Source organism: Oryx dammah, unplaced genomic scaffold, assembly GCF_014754425.2.
Source record: "Oryx dammah isolate SB20612 unplaced genomic scaffold, SCBI_Odam_1.1 HiC_scaffold_11077, whole genome shotgun sequence".
Classification (NCBI taxonomy): Eukaryota; Metazoa; Chordata; class Mammalia; order Artiodactyla; family Bovidae; genus Oryx; species Oryx dammah.
This window is the reverse complement of record NW_024080471.1, coordinates 6,968,209-6,994,450: the sequence shown is the minus strand read 5'-3', so window position 1 is coordinate 6,994,450 and position 26,242 is coordinate 6,968,209. Positions and strand designations below refer to the sequence as shown.

The following is a 26,242-nucleotide window of genomic DNA, read 5'->3' as shown; positions in this document are numbered from 1 at the left end:
AAAAAAAAATTAAAAAAAAGAAATAATTGGAGGAATATTAATTTTAGTAGTAGAAGAACACTAACAAAATATCCAAGAATAGGGGACTAGTTAAATAAATTACCAGATATCCATACTTTGGAATAAAAAGTAGCATTAATATTATTATATAAATGGGGGTTTCCCTGGTGGCTCAGTGGTAAAGAATCCACCTGCCAATGCAGGAGACAAGGGTTTGATCCCTGATCCAGGAAGATCCCACATGCTGCAGAGCAACTAAGCCTGTGCACCACAACTGCCGAAGCCTGCATGCTCTAGAGCCCGTGCTCTGCAACAAGAGAAGCCATGGCAGTGAGACGCCTGCGCACAGCAACTGGAGAGTAGCCCCCGCTCTCCATGACTAGAGAAAGGCCTGCACAGCAGCGAAGACCCAGCACTGCCATAAAGAAATAAACGAAATTATTTTTTAAAAGATGCTATGCTAAGTCACTTCAGTCGTGTCCGACTCTGTGCGACCCCATAGACGGCAGCCAACCAAGCTCCCCCCGTCCCTGGGATTCTCCAGGCAAGAACACTGGAGTGGGTTGCCATTTCCTTCTCCAATGCATGAAGGTGAAAAGTAAAAGTGAAGTTGCTCAGTCGTGTCCAACCCTCAGCGACCCCATGGACTGCAGCCTACCAGGGTCCTCCATCCATGGGATTTTCCAGGCAAGAGTACTGGTGTGGGGTGCCATTGCCTTCTCCGTTTTAAAAGATAATATTACAGAAATAAAATCATTATATAAATGAAGTGATATGTGTAGGAAGAAGAAAGTGGTTTTGATTTTTTTAAATATAAATTTATTTATTTTAATTGGAGGTTAATTACTTTACAATATTGTATTGGTTTTGCCATACTATTTATCTTTAGATGATGATATCAAAGTTGATCTTAAAATTTCTTCCTTTTGTAGTCTGTATCTTAGATATTATTCTAACAAGGCACAGATATTGTTTGTACAATAAGGAAAGGGGACGCCATTTAAAAACAGAACATGAAAAGAGTTACACAGCAGGCCTGAACTGCTCTCCTTGGGAAGGTGTGTCTGGAAGGCTTGTCCTTGGCCTTGTCTGGGAACATGGATTTCAGAAGAGTTTCTACCTTTTTTACCTGATAAAAGTGGTTCACTGCACCCAAGCTGGACAATGTGGTGTATCCTGAACGAACACCTGGTTTCCTTCTGAAGGCCCAGAACTTCTGGATGTATGAGAGAGGGTGCCTACATGACCAGTCCTCAATAAAAACCCTGGCACTGCAGCCCTAATTCTGTCAGTTCGTTGCTGGAGGAACGGAGTGAGTTCTCTGTGACTCACTGGGATAAGTCTCTTGGAAGCTGGTGCCTGGTTTCCTCCAGCTCTGCCCCACGTATCTTTTCCCTTTGCTGCCTTTGCTTTGTACCCTTCACTGTAAGGACAACTGTATGCTGAGTTCCTGAGTCCTCATCCAACCTGGGAGTAGTCTTAGGGAATCTCTGACAGATAGTATCTAAGTTATTCTTAAAGAGGCGAAACATAAACCTGAAAAAATCTTGGGCAAGTTCAGTGTCTTTGTCAATTATTCTCTTTGATAACTTGAGTATTGTAAAGAAACAGTCTAATTTTTAAATGTTCAGGTTCTACCTTATATAAATGCACAGTTTTAAAAGAGTCACTTACAGCAGGATGAAAAACATTGATGGCTTGGACAGAGGCCTTCCCTTTTTGTTTATACCCGAATACCAAGTCAATCCACTGACAGATGTTCTGGGACACGTAGTCAGACTCTAGAGCCTGTCGATGGATGAGGATAAAAAGACGGGGATCGTTACGTGCCCAAGGAGGGAGGTTGACGTGATTAACCCGCTCACCGTTCTGACGCACACCAAAATCGAAACCTAAAAGAGAAGATTAATATCAATGTTTATCTCCAGATCATGCTTCCTTTGGCCCACTGAGCAGACCTGAGAGTTCACAGAAACAGCTATTGTGTGTTATAACCAGGAAAAGGAGCATCCAGAGGATAGTAACACTGTTGCTCACCTGCTGACTTACTACTCACAGAGCTGCATGGATTAACACTATCCTAACTGAATCTGAAATCTTTCAAATTTACTCGTCCACCACTTCATGTCATATTGAAAAGCAGCAGAAAATCACTGCCTGCTAATTCTAATATTTCACTTATCAAATCTTCAAATGCACCAAGTGTGAAAACATCTCAACTGTAATCTTGATTAAAATAAAGTGAAGGTTTTTGTATAAGTATTTCAGAATTATTGGTGTTAACACATAATAAATTTAAGGCTACTTGTGTGGTAAATGTTAGCATTCTGCAATTTAAAAAACTCAACAAAGTATATACATTCCAAGAATGAACTTACTCTATTTATTTCATGGTAAATCTATAGGTCTGTTTTGATTTCATCTCCACTAAGCATTCCCATAGACAACAAAATTATACTAACATATTAAAAAGGTTGTTCTGTGATGTAAATAAGGTGTTATCTAATTGTCTCATTAGACTGCTAGTGTAAACAAAAATCTCAGAAGTGTTTCTTTAAAAAAATTGTCCTGGGGGAGTAGGAGGGAGCCTAGAGAGGGAAGGGATATATGTATGTATACATAAAACTGATTCATGTTGTACAGCAGACACTAATACAACATTGTAAAGCAATTATATTCCAGTTTAGAAAACTAAATAAAAAATTAAAAAAAAATTATCCTAAAGGAAATGTTACCTTTGAACAGAAATTTTTTGCGCTACTTTTTATGGAAAGAAAATCTGATCATCATAGCAGAACACAAATTTTAAAAAGCCTCTTAAAAGCTGATTATGCTCCATATGAAAGTAAGTTGCTGTCTGACTGCTTTTTGATCTTGTGAAAACAACTGGAAGGATCTTCACTAATTTTGGAGGCACCTGGAAATGATATATGATATGATACGAAATATAAACCAAGAGCTTATATAAAATTAACAAGGGGTGAGGGTGAGGGTCACCTCAAAAAGCCCAGCAGTCATCTGACAGCTGCAGGGTGACAGTGTCAAATGGACTGGCTGAGCACCTCCAGACTCTGTGTGGCAGCTTCAAGGGAGGCAGCAGAGATTCACTGATTGAACTGATTGAACAGTAGTGATGAGGCATGTAAGGGTTGAGCAGGAGAGGGGTGAGCAGCAGGGGGCTTGATGAACTCAAATCGTTCCTAACTTTCCGGGGCTCTGGACATATCAGAAGGGTAGACACTTCACCCAGAGCGGGTACCTGGAGGTACAATGAAAGGCCTACAGGAACACTCATAGGAAATCACAGGATGTATGCTATGGCAAGTTATCTTTTCCAAAAATGGCTATAATAACACTTGCTGCTGTGCATGCTTTTCTAGAATCTCACTACTTCCCTATTAAGTGGCAAAGTCTATGTCTCCTTCCTTTTGAATGTGGGCAGGCCCTCGTGACTACCTCCCAAGCAGAATGCACTCGAAGGCCATGCTGTGGCCTCCAAGGCTAGGCTGGAAAAGGCCATGCAGCCTCTGCTCATCTCTCTCGGGACACTCGTGTTAAGAGCCCGGAGTTGCCAACTAGGATGTCCGAGGCTGCATGCTGCAAGAAGTCCACAACAGTCCATGTGGAGAAACCACACAGAAAACTACAGACACTAAAGAAGGAGCAGCCCGCCAGCCTGATGCTGCTCTGTTTCCCTGATGTTCCTGCTGCAGCCAATCTGAATGTAACTGCACAAGAGACCCTGAGCCAAAACCACAAAAATCACCTGGCTGAGCTGCTCCTGAATTTCTGACCTGCAAAAACTATCATGTGTGAAACATTTAATGTTTTGAGTCACTAAGTACTGGAGTTACCTGTTATACAGCTATAGATAATGGGAACATACATATAAGAAACCACGGACAGGGAGACAAGCAGCAGACTGACTGAGGCAGGAACCACAAGGCAGGTACCCCAAATTGAGGGTGTTGATATTTCACTGAGGCATTTCTTACTTGGGCAACACTATGAAACATGCTCTAAGTAATTAGCAGCACAGGTTTATTAGTGATTATCTAAATAACTCCAGAGAAGCCAGTTAATACAGTAAAAAATTCTGAAGTAATTGGCCAACACTTTAACTTCCCTAAAGATATAATTCTCAATTTCACATATTCCTAAATGTCACATAAAACTATGAAATTAAGTAATGAAAGAAAAGACACCTTATAAAGGATTAACTGATCTTACATTAAACAACAGGTATGATTAGCTGAGATTGTTGGTCACTGGCATCACAGAAAATCTGATTTTATTTTCTAGTGTCACTTTTCATTATTCAGTAACTCTAGTCAGAGTGTTTTACTTCTAACTTAGTCATTACTCATAAAATCATTGACATTTGGTTAATTTAGATTGTTCTTTAATAAATTCATGACTTTTAAAAATAATCAGCATATTACAAATTTTATAATTGGAGAAGAAAATAAAGCAATTTCTGTAACAAAATTAAAATATACATGTTTACAAATGCTTTTAATAGTTAATATTTAAAATCCTCAAGCTCATTTGGAAATAAAATTACATGTCTAGTAAGTAAAGCCATTTCTCTTATTTGGGGACTCAAATTTTAGAACTTACGAAAGTATTTTTATTTTTGGAAAATTATAAAGTAAGTACAAACTCTAAGAAATTTAAATTAGAAATGATTTATTGCTGTACCTTCACGGTTAACTAAGAATTCTGGAAGATAGAAAAACTCTGGGATAAGTTCTTTCACATCAGTCATGGACTCAAAAGATGAGAGGCGCCAAGTTGTATTTGTAGAATGAAAAGTTCTGTCTGGAATGTCAAAACTTTGATCTAAAAATAAATACAAATAACACACTTAAGACACAAAGACTTGATTCCATTTGAAACTTGTAATAATTAATTTACTTTCAATACTTCAAAAATATTAAAATGATTTTATTTGTCCATAATGTAAAAGAGGTTATTTGTGTTCCTGAAAATAAATATTACTCTACATAATTTGAGACTGTATTATCGTTAAACTGTATTACGCTTTCACGTGTAACTAGATAAATTTTTATCACTTGTTTAATTGATTAATATTAAGTGTCTGCCCAAGAAGAATGAAAGTTCCATAAGAACAGATACCTGGGATATCAACCATACCAAGCACATTCTAGGAATTAGATAATTATTTATTGAATGAATAAATATGGAAGGAAAATTAAAATTTAAGTAGGTAAAAATAGTAGGTAAAAATAGTTTTTACCCCATCAAGAAACAGAATTATTCCTTTACCTCTAATCAGTAAGACTATTTTTCTTCTCTCTTTCTGGGGTGACAGGGGCACTGCTTTTAAATGTCCTAACTCTTAGCTAAATAAGTAAAATTCCCTATGAATGAAAATAAACTAATAGTTACTCTTTTGTTAAGCTTTCCTTGTGTAGACTATTGACAATCAAGGACTGAATTTCAATTCTGTCTTTTCTGTCAACAGTTAACAGACTTTCTAGCCTAGAATATGAAATGGTATCTAAACTCCAGCTCTTGAGAACATCAGCAGTGTGGATTCTTCTTAGGCACCACGTTTACCATCTAATACTCCCCTCAACCTGTTGGAATTTGAACATTTCTTTTCACCTGGAGACTGTTAGAGACTAATTTCAGCATCAAGCAAGGCACAGTTTTTTTAAAAATATGCTAAATCTTCCCCAAGCCTGACCTGCTTTGCCAAGCAATGTTTTCTATCACTTTTACTACTTTCTCCTCTCTTCAGCTGAATCAGTTAGAATTGGCTGGGCACTAAATAAAATCTGGAGCTTCCCTGGTGGCTCAGATGATAAAGCATCTGCCTGCAATGTGGGAGACCCAGGTTTGATCCCTGGGTTGGGAAGATCTCCTGGAGAAGGAAATGGCAACCCACTCCACTCTTGCCTGGAGAATCCCACAGATGGAGAATGGTAGGCTACAGTCCATGGGGTCGCAAAGAGTCAGACACGACTGAGTGATTTCACTTTCACTTTCTAAATAAAATCTGGGATGAAATAAGGTTTGTAAATTGTTTTGTTGTTTTTTCTCAGAAATTAGGGAGGGCCACTTAAAAAAATACTAACTCGCTCAGGATAAAAAGTTATTAATCTAAATGGAATCCAGAAAAATTAAAGGCAATTCTGTGAGGCTACGGTGGAATCACAATACAGAGCGCCTACAGAACTGTGGAAACGGAGAAACACACTGAAGCTTCTGTTTGAATTTTTAAATTCTCTGTAGTTTCTTAACTTTTTAAATAAGTAATACTATACTATAATCTAGAACATGTATGAACTCAAGTGGCAGTTGTTAACTTAGCACTTTTGTTCCCCAGGGGACATTTTTGGTTCTCATGGCTGGTGAGGGATGCCACGGGCATCTAGTAGGTCAAGGCCAGGGATGCTGCTAAGTGACCCACAGTGCACAGGACAGTCTCCATTACAGAGAACTACGTAGCTCAGAACGACTACAGCACCAAAGTGAGAAACCCTGGTCGCAGAGTCGGACATGACTGAAGCGACTTAGCAGCAGCAGCAGAAATAAATTAAAATGCCATCACAAATCATTTTAAATTAATCAGAAGAATAGAATGGGGACTGAGCTAGTCCCTGTTGTCTTTTTAAAAAATCACTCTTAAATACACAGTGAGGAAAACCTAGCATAATAGTTGATTGAGAGTTTTATATTAGATTCTTGGACGACATGAAAAAAAATGAAGGGCAATAACAGTTCTGTTATATACTGCCGTTGTCCCAAACCACTTCTGAAATATTCTTTCATTTTTATTATTATTTTGGCCATACCACCTGACTTGCAGGATCTTAGCCCCCTGACCAGGGATTGAATCTGTGCCCTCAGCAGTGAAAGTGTGGAGTCCTAACCACTAGGACTGTCAGGGAATTCCTGAAATATCCTTTTTTATTCTGACTGCTACTTTTTAATAACAGCATTCACAAATCAGAACACATCCAGAAAGATGAGCAGAACAGTGACAGGTTTGGAAACCAGAGCAAACATCGCTTAAATAAGTACAAAACTATCTTATTTATTTCTGCATTCCTTGCAGCAGGCCTTGTATATAGGAGGCTCTTAACTAAGGATAATTAGCCTAGGGATAAACAAGAGTGAGAGGAGGAGGAGGCCAGGGTAGTAATATTCAAATATTTGGACAGCTGTCATATGCAACATTTGTTTTGTGTACTGACATACAGAAGAGGGACAAATACAAGAAAGCCCCTTTCACAGACCAAGTGGTCTACAGAACACAAAATCTTTCCTCCAAGAGGTTGCATGCATATGAGTAAATATATAGAGAAGTTCAAGAAGAGTCGAGTAATTGAATGGATAATGATTCCACAAAGGATTCTGTTCCAGGAGGAACAACTACAGGGCTAGTACCACTGACTCACTAGAAACTGACAGGGTTTCTCACTAGAAATCATTGTTCTCACTAGAAACCTACTTGCATACAAAGCAATAAATTCACCTGTATCGAAGCCATCTTCAGGTGTGTGGGCTGCCACTGAAGATTATTCCCTAGGTAGTTACTATGGTGAAGGTGGCAGTGCAGGTCTCCTAACAGCCACTTACTGATAACAACTTAAAATTTCCCTTTAGGGGCCAAAGATAACAGGTTATCTGAAATCATTAAGTTGAACATTTTAAAAAAGTGAATTCATAACTTTAAAAGGGAGGGTAAAGTTCTTCCTATGTGAATGACATCTTAACTTTTAAAAAGTGAACTGCATTTTTATAAATGTAGGAAAGTTCAATTTGAGGCTGAAATCTGAGACATTATCGAGATGATTTGGCTTACTGCAAGTTTCTCTTTTAAAAACTTAAATTTATTGGACTGCACGTGGGATTTTCAATCTTCATTGCGGCATGCAGAATCTTAGTTGAGGCATGTGGGATCTAGTTAGTTCCCTGACCAGGGATCGAACCCAGGCCTCCTGCATTAGGAGGGCAGAGTCTCAGCCACTGGACCACCAGGGAAGTCCCAGCAGGTATCTTACGGAGACTTTTGTTCAGAGAGTAAGCAGAATTCCTTTCCCTACGGTTTGATTAGTTCTAACACACTCTCAGGATGTCAGCAGGCCGGTCCCCCGCTGCCCAGTCTGGCCTCAAGGCGGTCAGCAGCCGTGCTCACCTTGGTATGCCAGGAACATCTTCGTGAAGGGCGGCATCCTGACCAGGAAGTGCAGCACGGTGCCGCTGTTGGAGTAATGCGAGCCGTAGTGGTAGGGCTGCACCGGGGGCACGGGGTCGTCGTCCCGGGCGCCCCTGCGGTACTCCTCCTCCAGGTACTGCGGACACGGGCCGGGCGGCGACAGTCAGCTCCGCGTGCAGCTGCACAGGCCACCCTCAGCTTCTGGCCATCCTTCTCTACTGCCCTTCAGGTGCCATCCTCCATAGCTTGCCCTCAGCCTTCTGGAGCTTCTGGGGGCCTCCTCCTTGGCGTCCCAGGGAGGGCTGGCCACTCGAGAAGCATCTCACCATCTGCACGTTTACCCTCTTAGTCCCTCATAGAAAACCCACCTGTTCTGCATGGTAGTTCTCAGCCCTCTGGTTCCCCACTAATGGCTCATAATGTTTAAACTGATCAACAAATAAGAACTTCCACTTCCACCAGAGATGTCTTCATTTTAAGAGGGTTTCAAGACGTAATGCTATGTTCTTTAGAGAAATGCTTCTCTCACAGAGGAAATGCAAGAGAAATGTAAAAACTGTATCACATTATTGAAATTCTTTACTTTACCATTTTATAGCTGTTTTGCAGTAGACTTACACAGAAATAAAAAAGAATTTGGTGATCTTTCAACTACTCTTATCTTCCCATCATAAAGTAAGAAGCTCAACCAAAGTATTAATATCTGTCACTATTCTCATCTCCTATAGTTTCTGTCTCTAATAAAGTCAGGTGAGAGTGAATTTTCTGGAGTCATTGCTTTTTGATTTCCATAGCACTGCCCCATTTTTAGCTACACAAGAATCAAGCAGTGACAGCTGTAAGATTCCTGGAGGGATCTTTCTGAAATTTTGACATAAGATAACATGGTGAATATGAGAAAACTGCTTCAACTGCTCCTATCTTTATACTGTGTGAAGAATACAACATATGCCTAATGAGTTTTTGTGAATTTCCAACAGGATTCCATTAACATTAATTTCACAGAAATGGATAATTAACTTCTATTTTAAACTTTAAAATCCAGTATTTTTTGTTAACAAACCTGTATACAATTTGCTGAGATGAAAAACAAGGGGTTATGGTAAATTACAAATATATTGATATTATTATATATAACACTAGGGAATATAAACAGGTCCCTGGACATTTTTGTGATTTTTATAAGGAATATAGTTATTTCATACATTTGAATGTAACAATGGATTATGAGCTTCCAATTTACACAACAATAAGTGTATTTATTTGGGGGGGGAAGTGTTTTCAGAGAATTGAAGACAGAAAAGAATATTTAAAATCACATAATGATTTCCAGTTGCCTGTCAGTTGCACACGGAAGTGGGAAACAGAAAAATCAATACTATACATTGAAAATTAGGTAAAACACAAGTCCCCAAACCAAAAATCCAGTTTTAACTTATCAAAATACACAAGGAAAAACTGAACCTACCTTGTATGTGTCCACATAACGGTCTTCTTTTTCTTTATACTGCACAGCTATGGGCTTGGAGAGATTTCTATAAAGGAAGAGATGATGGAAAGCATTGGAAGTATGTTAATACTGTCAGGATTAAGTTGCCTCAGATGTTTACAAGTAAATAAGTGATCAACAAGATACTTGGCCCTTGGTTTAGTGCTTACACATGTTGCTTCGCCACTAACAGTCACCGTTCACAATTATAATTCTATAAACTGTGAAGACAGAATTTTTCTAAACAGATGCATATCGGTATTATGAATTTTTGACTTACAAGTAACCAAGAAGAGCTTCTCCCTCCTCTCCCTGGTTCCTCTACTTCCTCAAATCGTAACTGATGCTGCCCATGGCAGATGATTCCCTGGAAGTTTCTGTCCCCATTTCCTGACCCTACACCCAGTTAGGCAATGAAGAGTGAAGGGCAGTTTGGCCAGGAGTATGATCATGAGGAGATGTTATGTAACTATTAGGTTAGTGAAAACTGAAAAAAACAACACGTGCTCACAGTGACTATGTTGAGATTTGGAGTGCAAGTATGAAATAAACATTTTATCTAATTCATGGATAGTGAGTGACGCTATGTGTCTGGTGGAGAGAATGTATGTAAGCATGTGTATGTCTGTGCTGGTGTTTATACTGTATCAGGAAGGCAAGAAAACTGGATGAATCTCCACTTTTAAAAGCTACAGAGCCAAGCAGCATGTCTGTGTGGCCCATGAAAGAGCAAGAGAACAGGAGCCAACAAAGATGGACATGCTCCGCTGGCTGAGATGCCCTCTGGTCTGGCACCAGGATGGAGCCACCTGGAGGTTCAACATCTGGCATGACAACTAGATCAACATGAAGATTTGCTCACATTTCAGTATGCCAAACCAGGTCTGCTGAGCCAGGGTGGATATATCTATTTTGGAGGAAAATTATTTCATAGGGATATTAAAATTAGCAATTAGCAAACACATTAATTTCATTTTTGAAACTTTCATAATCCTAAAAACTTTGTTAAAAAGTAAAAACAGTTTTATATCAATAGAATAGATAAAAAGTCACATCTCAATATAGAAGAAATCATGATCCTGGCATGCAACTTTTTCTAAACAGTATAAATAGTTCTTTGTGAACACAAGTAGTGTTGTTGTGGATGGAAAATCAGAAGTTATTGATGAGGCAAATAGAATAAACCAAAAATCAACCACAATATATCACTACAGCATATCTGGAAAGGTATATGTTTTCCTCCTTATTTCTATATGTATATCACTTTAAAGTAAAAAGAACCCCCCATAATATATATTTCTACAGTATCATTTTTAATGACTACAATGTAGAACAATTTACTCAAACCGAGCATTGTACATTTAGGTTGATTCTAAATTTCAGTTACTTTAAAAAATGATGTGAGGACTAATATTTGCTTGAAGTGCCAGGCACTGTTATTAGCAATGAACTGGCTCCTGCACTCATGAAGCTCACTTCCAGGCATAACCCTTCCGGTCAAGCACATTTCCTAAAGTATTTCCTAAGAAAATACTCTAAGAAAATATTTCCTAAGAAAAAAGTCCTAGAAGTTAAATTGCTGAAACAGAGTATGCAATTTCTAAAGAGTTCTTTGGTTATATACAGTCAAACTGTCTTTCCGAAAGACTGCATCTCTTTATATCAGTAGTGTATAAATTTAAATGTACATTAGCAGAGTACAAAAATGTCTAAAAGAGAAATAATGTACCATCTGCTCTTTTTAAATTGACAAATACATTAAACTGAATCTGATTTCTTGAAGTTATAATTAAAATATTCTAATATAGTAAGTAGTATATTTGCAGTCAACTTTTTTTTTAAACTAAGAGAAGTGTAACTGACATATAACGCTATATTGGTTTCAGGTATCCAACATAATGATTCAATATCTGTATATTCAAAATTACAAAATGATCATCCCAATAAGTCTAGTAAACATCTGCCACCATATATACTTACAAAATTTTTGTGCTGTGTTAGAGAACTTTTAAGATTTACTCTCTTGGCATATTATTAACTATAGTCACCATGCTCTACATCACATCCCCATAACTTATTTCATAACAAGAAGTTTGTACTATTTGACTCCCTTCACCCATTTTGCCACAACTCCTCCCACCCCCACCCCTTAATGCTTCTGGCAACCACCAAACTGTCCTCTGTATCAATGAGCTTAGCTTTTTGTTTTGTGTGTTTTCACTTTTAGAGTTCATATATAAGTGAGATCATACTTCAGTTCAGTTGCTCAGTCACGTCTGACTCTTTGTGACCCCATGGACCGCAGCACGCCAGGCCTCCCTGCCCATCACCAACTCCCGGAGTTTATCCAAACTCATATCCATTGAGTCGGTGATGCCATCCAACCATCTCATCCTCTGTTGTCCCCTTCTCCTCCTGCCTCCAATCTTTCCCAGCATCAGGGTCTCTTCAAATGAGTCAGTTCTTTGCATCAGGTGGCTAAAGTATTGGAGTTTCAGCTTCAATATCGTCCTTCCAATGAACACTCAGGACTGACTTCCCTCAGGGATGGACTGGTTGGATCTCCGTGCAGTCCAAGGGACTCTCAAGAGTCTTCTCCAACACCACAGTTCAAAAGCATCAATTCTTCAGTGCTCAGCTTTCTTTATAGTCCAACTTTCCCATCCACATGACTACCGGAAAAACCATAGCCTTGACTAGACGGACCTTTGTTGACAAAGTAATGTCTCTGCTTTTTAATACGCTTAGGTTGGTAATAACTTTCCTTCCAAGTAGTAAGCGTCTTTTAATTTCATGGCTACAGTCACCATCTGCAGTGATTTGGGAGCCCCCCAAAATAAAGTCTCTCACTGTTTCCCCATCTATTTGCCACGAAATGATGGGACCAGATGCCATGACCTTAGTTTTCTGAATGTTGAGCTTTAAGCCACTTTTTCACTCTCTTCTTTCACTTTCATCAAGAAGCTCTTTAGTTCTTTGCTTTCTGCCATAAGGATGGTGTCATCTGCATATCTGAGGTTACTGATATTTCTCCCAGCAATCTTGATTTCAGATTGTGCTTCATCCAGCCAGCGTTTCTCATGATGTACTCTGCATATGAGTTAAATAAGCAGGGTGACAATATACAGCCTTGATGCACTCCTTCCCCTATTTGGAACCAGTCTGTTGTTCCATGTCCAGTTCTAACTGTTGCTTCCTGACCTGCATACAGATTTCTCAAGAGGCAGGTCAAGTCAGGTGGCAGGTCTGGCATTCCCATCTCTCAAAGAATTTTCCAAAGTTTGTGGTGATCCACACAGTCAAAGGCTTTGGCATGGTCAATAAAGCAGAAATAGATGTTTTTCTGGAACTCTCTTGCTTTTTCGATAATTCAACGGATGTTGGCAATTTGATCTCTGGTTCCTCTGCCTTTTCTAAAACCTGCTTGATTATCCAGAAGTTCATGATTCACATACTGTTGAAGCCTGGCTTGGAGAATTTTGAGCATTACTTTGCTAGTGTGTGAGATGAGTGCAATTGTGCAGTAGTTTGAGCATTCTTTGGCACTGCCTTTCTTTGGGATTGGAATGAAAACTGACCTTTTACAGTCCTGTGGCCACTGCTGAGTTTTCCAAATTTGTTGGCATATTGAGTGCAGTACTATCACAGCATCATCTTTCAGGATTTGAAATAGCTCAACTGGAATTCCATCACCTCACTAGCTTTGTTCGTAGTGATGCTTCATAAGGCTCACTTGACTTGGCATTCCAGGATGTCTGGCTCTAGGTGAGTAATCATACCATCGTGATTAACCAGGTCGTGAAGATCTTTTTTGTATAGTTCTTCTGTGTATTCTTGCAACCTCTTTTTAATATCTTCTGCTTCTGTTAGGTCCATACCATTTCTGTTCTTTATTGAGCCCATCTTTGCATGAAATGTTCCCTTGGTATCTCTAATTTTCTTGAAGAGATCTCTAGTCTTTCCCATCCTATTGTTTTCCTCTATTTCTTTGCACTGATCACTGAAGAAGGCTTTCTTATCTCTCCTTGCTATTCTTTGGAACTCTGCATTCAAATGGGTATATCTTTCCTTTTCTCCTTACTTATCTGTATGGTATTTGTCTTTGTCTGACTTTTTCACTTAGCATAACGCCCTCAGGGGCCATTCATGTTGTCACAAGATTCCATTCTTTTCTTTTTTTAACACTAAATAGTATTCTTACGTGTGTATATGTGTCTGTGTGGCATTTTCTTTTTCTGCTCATTCACTGATGAACACTTAGGTTGTCTCTGTATCTTGGCCACTATAAATAATGCTGCAGTAAACATGAGGGTGCAGGTATCTTTTAGAGTTAGTGTTTTAATTTTCTCTGGATTAAATATCCAGAAGTAGAATGGCTGGATCATAGGATAGTTTTAATATTTGAGGAGCCTCCATAATGTTTTCCACAGTGGTTGCACCAATTTACATTCCCAGGAACAGTGTACAGGGTCTCTCTTCTCCACGTCCTTGCCATGAGTTGCTATTTCTTGACTTTCTGATAATAGTCAGAGAATGTTATTTAAAACTAAAGAAACAGAATATTCCCGCATCACCTATGGCTATTTGGTTACTCTAAAATGCAACTCTTTCAGGAAAGGCAGGATAAAAGCTTAATTCTTTTCCTTAGCTGTCAAATCTCAAAAGTAGAGAATTGTTGCCCCATCCAACAGCAACCAATAAGTTTAGTTTTGCTTTGTTTTAGGGGCCTTTGAACAGGGAGGCCTGGCGTGCTGCGATTCATGGGGTCACAAAGAGTCGGACACGACTGAGTGACTGAACTGAAAGAGTATCATTATTAACTTCAGTATTTTCTTTTTACTTAAATGTGTTTCAATCAGTTATGGTCTTTATACTTTTTGATGCTCTGATTGTCCTATCTTTGGCAGTGAGAGCCACTTCAAGTTGGCTCCTAAGTCCTTTATTTTTTTATAATTATAGTAAAAAAACACACATCACTGAACTTACCATCGTAGCCCCCCTCCAGTACCTAGCTCAATAGTGTTAACTAATTTACACTGTTGTGCAATAGATCTTTAAAGCTTTTTCACTTTGTAAAACTGAAACTCCACACCTACTGAGCAACAACTCCCCATGTCCCCATCCGCCCTCCTCCGCCACTCCCCAACAAACACCATTTAACTCTCTGACTACCCTAAACAACCTAAGTAAGTGGAATCACATGGTGTTTGTTTTCTTGTGGCTGACTTATTCCATTTAGCACAATATCCCCAAGGTTCTTCCATGTGACAGGACTTCCCTCCTTCTTAATGTTAAATAATGTTCCATATTACATATGTACCAAGTTTGCCACAACTATTCATCCACAGATAGACACCTGGGCTGCCTCCACCTCTTGGCTACTGTGAATAAAGCTGCAATGAACATGGGTATGCAAATATGGCTCCCACTCTTTTGACAAGACTATATTAATTTTCTTGCTCTCTGACACAACAAAATGTCCCAGGCTCATCTTATGTGCTTTCTTCTAATAAATGTACAAGAAATGAAAAAATAGGAAATCACTATTTGGTAACCCCCAGTGAAATCACAGACTCAAGAAATAATCATCAATGAAACAAACAAGTTCAATGGGGGGCTGAAGCCACAGATCAGCCTAAGCATCCTTAACAGTGGGATATCACATGCCTCCTGATATGGGGCAAGAAAAAGTTCACATCACTACCTCTAGAGAGTTTTTGCTTAAAAAAAAGTTGAACCTGAGTCTAAGCAAGCCTTTAGAAGTAATTTCCAGTACCTAGGAAATACAGCAGCTAGAGGAAAAAGCTAAATGCTAATGTGGAACGGGGGACATTCGACAAGATAAATGACCTTTTTTTCCTTAAACAAGCCAATGTTAGGAATAAAGAGAAAAATACATACATAAAACTAAGGGCTGTTCTAAGATTTATGTCTTTAGAGACAAAGCAACCAAAGGTGATAATGAGCCTGATTCAAGCAAATCAACTATATAAAGAGACATCTTTGATATAATCAGGGGACATTTAAAAATAGGCTGGATATTAGATGATACCATGAAATTGTTTTTATTTTCTTTGATATGATAATGGCACTGAAGTTATGTAACAAAATGTTTTACTTTTTTCTTAAGAGATGTATACTATAGAACATACGAGTGACATAAATGTGTGTGATTTGTCTTAAGGAAAAAAAGATGATGCAAGTTCGGCAAAAATTTTCATCATTATTGAGTTGGGGTGATGATCATATGGGGGTTTATTACACATTCATTCTGTTTTTTGCATGTTTGAAAATTTTCACAAGAAGAACTTTAATGACATAAATTCAGCACGTTGACAAAGCCAATAGGTGATGATGTCTTCAGTTACCTGTAGACTGATGGGTCGCTGAGGTCAAGGGTCTCACTAACATAGTCTGCCAGTATGAACGGGAACACTGGATACTGCATGAGATCATTGAAAGATCGGCCGGCATGTTTGTTTAAGTGAGTCAGATACTCAAAATTAGTAATTTGCCCAGTATACCACAAATTTGTCAGAGCGGTGATATTGCCATATTCCAGAAGATTAGGGAGGTTATTGGTTAGTATACTGTGGTATACATCATCGCGAACCTAGAACAGGAGAAAAAAAAACAGCCCAGATTTTATTTTTAGTCTTGACACTTTCCTCCAAAGAATCCATGATATCATAGGCATGTTACTAATCTCAAGTCCTTCAAGAAAACACTTTTTGCCCAAGAACACTGACTAGTGGGGAATTAAAATTCAAATCTAGGTCTTCCTCTAAAGGTTGTGCTATATATATTTATTTATTGAAGTACAATATTATATTAGCATCAGGTGTACAACATAGTGATTCAATATTTTTATAAATTATACTCCATTTAAATCTTATAAAATATTGACTATAGTCCTTGTGCTGTACAGTATATCCTTATAGTTTATTTTCTACATAGTAGTTTGTACTTGGTAATCTCCTCTGCCTGTTCTCTCCCCACTCATACCACTAGTTTGTTCTCCTCATATTTGAATCTGTTTCTGTTTTGTTACATTCATTTACTTTTGGCTCTTAACCACTATGTTTTGCAGCTGGAGAAATCAGTAAGAAACTAAGAAGTCTATACAGAAAAATCACTTACATACAGACCCTAAGGGAAAAAAATGTCAATAAAAGGAAATGAAGTGTCTTCATCTATATAAATGAAACACGCTGTAGCAGAAAGAGCACGGTTTTCTGAATTAGACAGACCAGGTCTTTTTTCTTGCTTAAATCTTTTGTGCTGTAGTTCCCATACTGTAATATGGGGATGCTGCTGCTGCTAAGTCGCTTCAGTCGTGTCCGACTCTGTGTGACCCCATCGACGATCTCTTACCAGGCTCCTCTGTCCCTGGGATTCTCCAGGCAAGAACACTAGAGTGGGTTGCCATTTCCTTCTCCAATGCATGAAAGTGAAAACAAAAGTGAAGTCGCTCAGTCGTGTCCGACTCTTAGCGACCTCATGGACTGCAGCCCACCAGGCTCCTCCGTCCATGGGATTTTCCAGGCAAGAGTATTAGAGTGGGGTGCCATTGTCTTCTACAAATATGGGGATAGTAAGATTTATTTCATGAGAATGAAATAAAATATCCTACATAAAAACAGGATACCTCATTTTCACTACTGATGGAAAACTAATATATGAACTCTTTTTTTAAGAGATTCAGAAAAGTTCTGTCACAGAAAAAGGGTGTTCTGATTTCTTCTAAAGCAATTAAATGATAATTGGTAATAAATGGAAAAAAAATAGAGGAACCAGGCCTTTCTAAAAACAAATTTGAATTACCCCTCTTAAATGTGTATATGCTTCAGGCATAGGAAGATGAGCCAAAGATGTGGATGATTAGAGATGAGACTAAAAGTGAATGAGAAGAATGAGCTTAGTTATGGAACAGGCATAAGATCACAGGGTATTTAAGAACCTAAACCTGGAGGTCTGTTTCACAACAATGTGAATATACTTAACACTACTAAACTGTATGCATGAAAATGGTTAAGATGGCAACTTCTATGCTATTTTTTTTAATCAGAATAAAAAATTTTAAAAAAAGTTCAAAGCAAAAATAAAAACCTAAACCTACAGCCTAAATCTGAAGGTTGCCAGATGCTGAAGCTAAGGTTGGTGGGAGAGAATTTATGACAGTTTGCATACTAAACTCTGCAAGGAAAAGGAAACATTTATTCATTCAACAAGTATCGACTGTGCACCTATATACCATGCTACAGCTGTAGCACTTAACAAAACGGTCTTTACATTCTGCTGGGCAGACACTGTTGGATGCTATGAAGTTCTCTAGAGAAAAGAGGAAAGTCAAGGAGACAAAGGGATTCCTGGGGGTAGGAGTGAGAAAGGGTTGCTGTTTTAAATACATAATCAGGGAAGTCTCTCTGATAAGAGGTCATTTGATCAGGGAACCTGAAAAAAGTAAGGGCGTGAGTCATGTAGATTTCTAAGAGGAAAAGCATTCCAGGCAGCATTTTAGGGAGCTGTAAGTGCAGAGGCTTTCAGGAATCAGTGTGCCTGCTATAGTCAAGGAAAAGGAAGTCTCCACAGATGGACTAGAGACAGTGAAGGATAGAACAGTAGAAGATAAGGTCAGAAAGAATAAGGAAGTGCTAGGTTATTCAACTGTAAGGTCCCGGCTTTTAATGGAGTGACAGAGACAGTGGTCAGAGGGCTCTGAGGAGAGGAATGGCACAATCTGACCCATTTTAACTGCTGTGTTGAGAGCAGTCTGAAAGAAGAGGGAGTGCGGAAGCAGGGAGGCCAGTGAGGAGGCTAGTGCAATGATTTATGCAAGAGCTGACAGTGCCTTAGACCAGGATGGCAGCAGTGGAAACACTCAGATTCTGGGTATACTTTGAGGGGCGAACCAACTGAATTTACTGAAAAGAGCAGATGATTAAGAGGAGTCAGAATAAGTAGGATGACAGAATAAGAGGAGTCAAGGATAACCCCAAGATTTTTGAACTGGCCAAGCATAAAGGGTGGAGTTGCCATTTATGGAGCTGGGGAAAACTGGAGATTTTAGGGGGAAAATTAGAAGTTCAGTTTTGTCCATGTTAAATTTGAGATGCCAATTAGACTTTAATGCAGAAGTCCAGTGAGGAAGGTTTTCCCCCCACTTTCTTTAAAGAAAGAATAATCAGCTGTGTCAAATGCTGCTGCTAAGTAAGATGGAGACTAAGAAACACAACTGTGGGGTTTAGCAACATTCAGGTCACTGGTGATGCTGACCAGAGGTCATGGTGGGGTGGTGAGGAAAAAGTCTGACTGGAGCATTCCAAAAGAGAATCTGAGGAGAGGAACTGGAGGCAGCAAGCACACACAATTTCTTCCAAGAGGTTTTCTATCAAGACAAGCAGACACACAGTAGCTGAAGCAATGTGGTAGTCAAGAAAGGGTTTGTCAAAAATGAAATCTACTATCAAGGTTAAACTACTTCAGGTTGGTTATACATTCATTTATTTACTTATTACAGATACAGTCACTCTGGGGAATAAAAATTTAATACAGTCTTGGAGGACAAAAATAGTAAAAGATTTACTTTAATCAGTACTAAGAAATAGGGTAATTTTCATTTGACTTCAGAAATAAAGTTCAAATAAGTTAAAACTTCATTTAGTCAGTATGAGTGTAACTAAACTGATTCCATTATCTTTTTGAAAAAGTATATCAATATAGGCAAATTTACCTTGGTGTTATCAAATGCTAACAGGAGTGTTCTGCCATTTGTTAAAAATATTTCTACAGCATTATCCCTCAACTGCCACCAACGCTTGTGAACTTCTTTAATTTCTTCATATGTCCAGGAAAACGATGCTGGTTCCAATTCTCCTTGAAGGCTCTAAAGTCAAAGGAAATAACATGAAAGCATTTGCTCTACATGAAACAGAATCATTTTAATTTTACATTTTAAAACACTATCAAAATGCAATATAAAGCCTTCCTTCTGTGGCAAAGTGGCAGATAAGACTCTCTAAAAATCCTCCTGCTACTAAACACTTCAAAATGCTGGATAAAATCTAAAAAAAAAAAACTGAGTTAATAAACTTCATTTAAACTTTATTAATAGGCTGTATTTTCCAGAGAGGTTTTCTGTGTATAAAACTGAGCAGATAGTATGGAGTTCCCACATATGGCTTGTCTGCGCTCAGTTTCGCTACAGTGAACATCTTGTACTCACGTAGTACATGTGTTACAAATGATGAGCCACTATTGAACAGATTATTCTTAACTAAAGCCCACAGTTTAATCTTGGTGTTGTATAGGTCAAATGGGTTTTGACAAATGTTTAATGACATGTGTCCACCATTACAGTATCATACAGAATAGTCTCGCTGCTATGAAATTCCCTTCTGCTCCACCCAGCACCGCTGATTTTTTTGTTGCCTCTACTGGTTTCCTTTTTCCGGAAAGTCATATGGTTGGAATCATAAAGTATGTAGACTTTTCAGACTGATTTCTTTTAGTAAGCAAATATTATTTTAAATGTATAGCTGAGCATGCAAGAAAGGAAGGGAAAATGATATCTCTAGGAGTCAAAAATAAAAAGGAATTTGAAAAACAGCAGTAAGGAAGAAGTGACACTTTGGTCTGCTCTATGTGTATCTTACCATGTCCCAACTAATTTTTAGAAATGGAGGCAGGAAATATATTACAAGGAAAGCAAAATGTTTTAATGAAAAGGTAATATTCTCATTCTTAAAACCAAATTCTTCCCTGTTTAGCTTCAACACTCAACATACTTTCAATTTAACAAACATTAATTAAGCATCTACAGGCAAGGTGCTTGTAAGTGCTTTGCATGAAATAAATCTATACATGATAAAAAGGGGGCACAGGATATTTGCACATGCTTTGGAAAGGCAAGACAGCAAATGTCACACAGGAAATAAGCACAAATGCTACAAAAGTACAGAGAAAAGAAGGATCCTTCAATTTATTAAAAAGCAAGGGTCTTTTTAGAGCTTCCATTTGGGTGGAAAAGGTCATCTTTTGGACCCACCCAGGAAAAAAGCTGATTCATGTATCAACTATTAAACTCTTGTTCTAAAAAGATACATCTTTAAAAATAACATAACTGTACTTTTGCTAGCTGGGATAAATACTGTAGTAATGCTATGTAAATCACGAAATAATGCCTATTCAATTTTGGGGGATTATATGAAAGACCTTAATGATTTTTTAACATGACTTACTTTACAATAATATTTTATGTTTTCACTCCCTAATTTCTTTGAATCAAATATGTATTAACCAGTAAATCATACATAATCTTATTTAAATGCATCCTTATGAATTCCTGGCTTTAGAACTTCTGAAACAAAGAGCCTTATTTTTCCTGTTACAGGACTCTCAAAGCAGTATTTTAATGGCATGTAAATGAATTCAAACAAATAAAAAGTTTATTGTACCAAAATGTGACTTGAGTCTTTTTTGTTATTTTCAATTAATATAAGTATTTCCAGAAGAATAAAAATTATGACTACTAAGCTATGTGAACATTGTACTTAAGTTGTTAAATCAGACAATATTTTTCTTTCTTTTTGAAGGCAAATGTATGTGACAATAAACAGGGAGTGGCAAGAATTCTGATGCTACAGAAGATAGTAGTGAGAACGAATGGACATAAACTGAAATAATATGAATGCTTCAGAATCTGACCCACAATACTTGCTGCTATGAGGCTCAGAACATGAGTCAGAGGGGATGGCATGGTCTTTTTAAAATTATCTTAAAAACTGGAATTCAGACAAATTTACACAGCGTGTGACAAGAAATGAATTCTTAACAGTTCTACCTGCTTTCTGGCTGTATTAAACTTATACATGTGGGAATTTGTCTAGATTCATATAAATGCAAATTTAAACCGCTACTCACAGAACTCTCAACTGTATCAGAAGCATTATCTTCCACAAAATACATTCCACATTTACCTGCAGAAAATAATTGGCTGTGAGTTTAAAAACGTCTGTGCACTATTATCTTATATAGTTAAAAGCACCTCTAGAGTCAATTGGACCGAACATGAATCCCAGAACCCAGAAGGAGTTCTTAATACTCAGTAAGTATGGTTCAGAGGTTAAAGCGTCTGCCTGCAATGCTGGAGACCTGGGTTCAATCCCTGGGTCGGGAAGATCCCCTGGAGAAGGAAATGGCAACCCACTCCAATATTCTTGCCCGGAGAATCCCATGGATGGAGGAGCCTGGTAGGCAACAGCCCACAGGGTCACAAAGAGTTGGACACGACTGAGTGACTGCACTTTCACTTTCATTTTTGAATAGTGTCCATGAGATCCTGGGCAAGCTGCCTAACCCCACTGTGCTTTAGTTTCCTTATAAAAAGAATGGGGTAGGGAGAAGACTCTATTTCATAGAGTCACTGTGGGAATTATATAGAATATATGTAAAATGTTTATTAACAGTGTCTGGTGCTTAGTGCTAAAAAAGTGTTGGCTGTTTATTACCAGTATTCTTCTTAGGTTACTAGCATATTACTTTTATTTTGTACACATTAACTGAATTCAAGTTATAAACTAAATTTTCTAGCAAAAGAGGAATCCTTAATTATTTTACTGATTTAAACACTCAATAGGGCAGAAAAGTAATGTGTTAGTCGCTCAGTCATGTTTGACTTTTTGCGACCCCATTGGCTGTAGCGCGCCAAGCTTCTCTGTCCATGGATTTCTCCAGGCAAGAATACTCGAGTGGGTAGCCATTCCCTTCTCCAGAGGATCTTCCTAATTCAGGGACCGAACCTGCATCTCCTGTGTTGCAGGCAGATTCTGTACTGTCTGAGCCCTGATGGAGCCCTAATTTTCCTGCTTGATAGGTTGTTGTTAATGCACATCCCTCCATCACATATCCAAACAGTGGGAACTTCCTGGAGCTCTGCACTGGATGCTGGTCACCCTGAGCCCTGGCATGGACAGCTCAAAAAAGGGCACCATCTCCATCCTAGTGACTGTGGGGCTCAGCCCTGGCAAGCTTGAAACTCTGCATGTTAGGGCTTTGAGGCTATATAACTTTAGCCTACTGCAGTGACTCTCCAATTTGAGGGTGTGTCAGAATCGCTGCTGGAGAAGGAAATGGCAACCCACTCCAGTGTTCTTGCCTGGAGAATCCCAGGGACAGGGGAGCCTGGTGGGCTGAGGTCTATGGGGTTGCACAGAGTCAGACACGACTGAAGCGACTTAGCAGCAGCAGCAGCAGCAGAATCACTGCAAGGTATATAAAAATGTAATGTCTGGGCCCCATCCACAGAGTTTCAGATTCAGTGGCTCTGGGCAGGGGCCTGAGAATTCGTTTTTCTTAGATGTTCCTATGTGATCTGGACGCCCCTGATTTGAGAACAATTGGCCCACAGCATACAAATCAGTTCTTTAAGGAAATAGAGACTATGTGGTTTAACGCTATTCCTTCATGTCTTGAGGAGAAAATTTCTCACTAAATATAACTATCCACAGATAGTTTTGGCCCTTCTCTCACAAGTACAGTGAAGAATATAAATTAAGAATAATCTCAAGGTGGATATATTTCATGTGTATAGGGATATCCATTAAAACAGTAGGCATATAAACATACTAATGATTCTTTAGTTTAGAATTAAAAATTGATACATAATAAAAGAAACAAATTTAAAAATGTATACCCATGAACAAAGTTAACTTTATAAAAATTAAAATGCCGTTCATATGCTTTTCAAAAAATAAGACTGTCATTTCTTCACATTCATGAGTCATATGCGTTATGACAGTGTTAAGGCAAAATAACCTATACAATATTAGAGACAGTTTACCTCATTTAATGGCAGTCTGTTAAAACAATGTTTTAAATTATCTAAGAATAAAATAGGCACAGTGAATATGTATAAAAATCTTCAAAATGTAACTTACCTAATAACAATTCACCAGCTGTCTCTCTAGATGGTGCAACGCTGATACACCTTCGATTGACTCTGTCAAAACATATTTAAAATTACTATGATTATATGTTTTGAACAACTTCAGAGAATAAAAGCTTTATTTTATCTAGTAGAAGATTTCAGCAGAGCAGGCAAGAGTTTCAAAAGCACAGAATGTCTTGTTAGAGTCCACATGAAGATATTATCTCATTTCTGACATTATAATAGCAGAGAAAATAACGGAAACTTTTAGAAAAGGTGAATAATGCCTACACCCTACGCAGAATACAAGGACTCAGTTATTTAAGAGACTTCAATATTTCATATTTTCCAGGAAATAAGCAAACATTGGCTCGTGCCTCTGAACAAACCCAGGAAAGAAATGGAGCATTATAGGAGAAAAGGGGGATTCAGAGTCAGAAAAATTCTATTCTTTAGTCTAGTCACTTAATCTTGACTCTCAGTTTTTTATCTATAAAATGGGCCTGATAACAACCTCCACTACAACCAAGTGACAGTCCTATCAGTAGTTACCATACTGACCCACAGTCCTCAACAATGCTATGACATGTTAGATGTGACTTATCTTCCTCACATAACAGACTAAGACTGAAGTCCAATGAAAACTCCCTATCAAAACTGTCTGATCTCTTCGGATTTTGGCCATTCAACTTTGTCCTCTCTTGAGCCATGTTCAGGTCTTTTCTTAAACCACTGCATTATCTAAAATAAACATCACATAAGCACTGCAATAGACTATTGAAGTCTCTAACACATTCAACAAAAGAGAAGTTTCTTATGGATTCAAATTTACCTTATAGACTCACTTGCAGCTTTGTCTTTTACAGTAGAAGAGAAAGAAGAATGAGTTTTGTCTTCAAATAGGTAAGAGAGTGGTGGTTTGACCACATCTGTTGAGGAAAAGAGATTACATCATCTTTGTGTAATGACCACCATTATCTACTATTTATATGTTGAGTCAAGAAGTCACTATTACCTTCTGATTTCTGTCGATCCCTAAGCAGATACTTATTTGGAATAGTTAAGTAACATCTCTGTAAACGTCTCCTCTCTCGATTTGGCCCTTCTGTTGGATCCAACTGCCATGAAGTTGGATAGTAGATGGGGTCATACCAGACTGCTCTACAGGTAGAAAGAAAAGGTTCAAGTGGCAATTTGAAGTACTTATAACTTAAAAAAAAAATGTAAAAATTTAACACGTAATCAAAACGGATCCACTCAATTGAAAAATCCCAACTATTGATATAACTAGACAGGGATATGCACACACATGGCTTTCCAGGTGGCTCAGTGGTAAAGAATCTGCCTGTCAATGCAGGAGTCTCAGGCGACGCAAGTTTGATCCCTGGGTCAGGTAGACGCCCTGGAGGAGGAAATGGGAACCCACGCCAGTATTCTTGCCTGGAGAAACCCATGGACAGAGGAGCCTGGAAGGCTGCAGTCCATGGGGTTGCGAAGAGTTGGACACAACTGAGCGACCGAGCACAAACACACTGCATACACACAGTACACAAGAATAACAACAAAAAAAGTATCCCTCTGCTCTGGAGTCCAGTCTCCTTGTCTCAAGGCAAGCAAGAAACTGCTACTAGTTTTTTGTACCTATTAAATTTTTAAAAAGATACAGCATGACTACTATATATGCTTTGTGATATATTAGACTTAGTATGGTCAACTAAAGAAAAAAAATCAATTTCCAAATAAATTTTTTTCATTTCCCATTTTGCCTATTATCTAATGTAATAAACAAAATTATTCATTTTTCTAGTAATTACATTTCTAAAAATGTTTTAAAATAAATTAACATTTGAAATGAAAGGAAATAGTTTATAGAAATAGATAAGAGAAGTAAATTATCCTTAATCCTACTACCCCAAACATACCAAAATATTGTTAGTGATTTTCATTTTTTAAAATTACAGTTATAACTCATATACACACATATTTTCTTATATACACATTCCTATATCCTGCCTTCTTTATTACCATTTTAAGTGGCTAAAATTATATTGAGTGAAAAGATCCTACTGTATTTATTACTATTGTTATATACTTAGTTGTTTCCAATTCATTCACTAACATAAAAAATGCAGAGATGAAAATCTTTGTTTATTGATTTTGCATATTTTGAATATTTTCCTTAGGACAGAATCACTAAAATAGAATAACTGGAACTAGAAATAAATTGTTTATAGGGTTCCTGATATATTATGTCAAAGTATACCATGCTACCAAACCTCTGATCAAGAGCTAAGATACATTATTCCTACTGTGGAGATGAGTTCCTAAAAAAACTTTTTATTTTAACATAAAAGGTAAAATATAGTATCTAAAGATTTTGAAAAACTAAATTAGCCTCTAGCAATATTCAGTTTTTCCCATCTGTTTATTAATTCTACTTGTCTTATGTGAAGAATATATTCATGTCTTTTGCTCAAACTTTTGGGATTTTAATTTTTATTTTCAAACTTTATGAAATTTTAAAATAATAAAAATACTAACTTTGAAATACATGCTGAAAATAAATTTTGTTGTGGCTATGCTTGTTAAATACACTGGAGAAAAATTAAAGTTCAAAGCCATTCATTTCTTCTTT

The 26,242-nt window shown here is 37.9% G+C and overlaps 1 protein-coding gene across 1 annotated transcript in view; it reads right to left on the bottom strand.

Moving 5' to 3' along the window:
• LOC120860491 (lysosomal-trafficking regulator) overlaps positions 1-26,242 on the bottom strand; it is a 166,602-nt gene that overhangs the window by 26,525 nt on the left and 113,835 nt on the right. Inside the window, exons 35-44 of the mRNA XM_040236309.1 lie at positions 24,623-24,768; positions 24,440-24,536; positions 23,618-23,679; positions 21,603-21,658; positions 19,414-19,566; positions 16,049-16,293; positions 9,660-9,726; positions 8,171-8,327; positions 4,702-4,842; positions 1,675-1,892 (exon numbers count right to left, since the gene is read on the bottom strand). Of these exons, the coding sequence (XP_040092243.1) occupies positions 1,675-1,892; positions 4,702-4,842; positions 8,171-8,327; positions 9,660-9,726; positions 16,049-16,293; positions 19,414-19,566; positions 21,603-21,658; positions 23,618-23,679; positions 24,440-24,536; positions 24,623-24,768 (1,342 nt within the window). The remainder of the gene's footprint in view (positions 1-1,674; positions 1,893-4,701; positions 4,843-8,170; positions 8,328-9,659; positions 9,727-16,048; positions 16,294-19,413; positions 19,567-21,602; positions 21,659-23,617; positions 23,680-24,439; positions 24,537-24,622; positions 24,769-26,242) is intronic.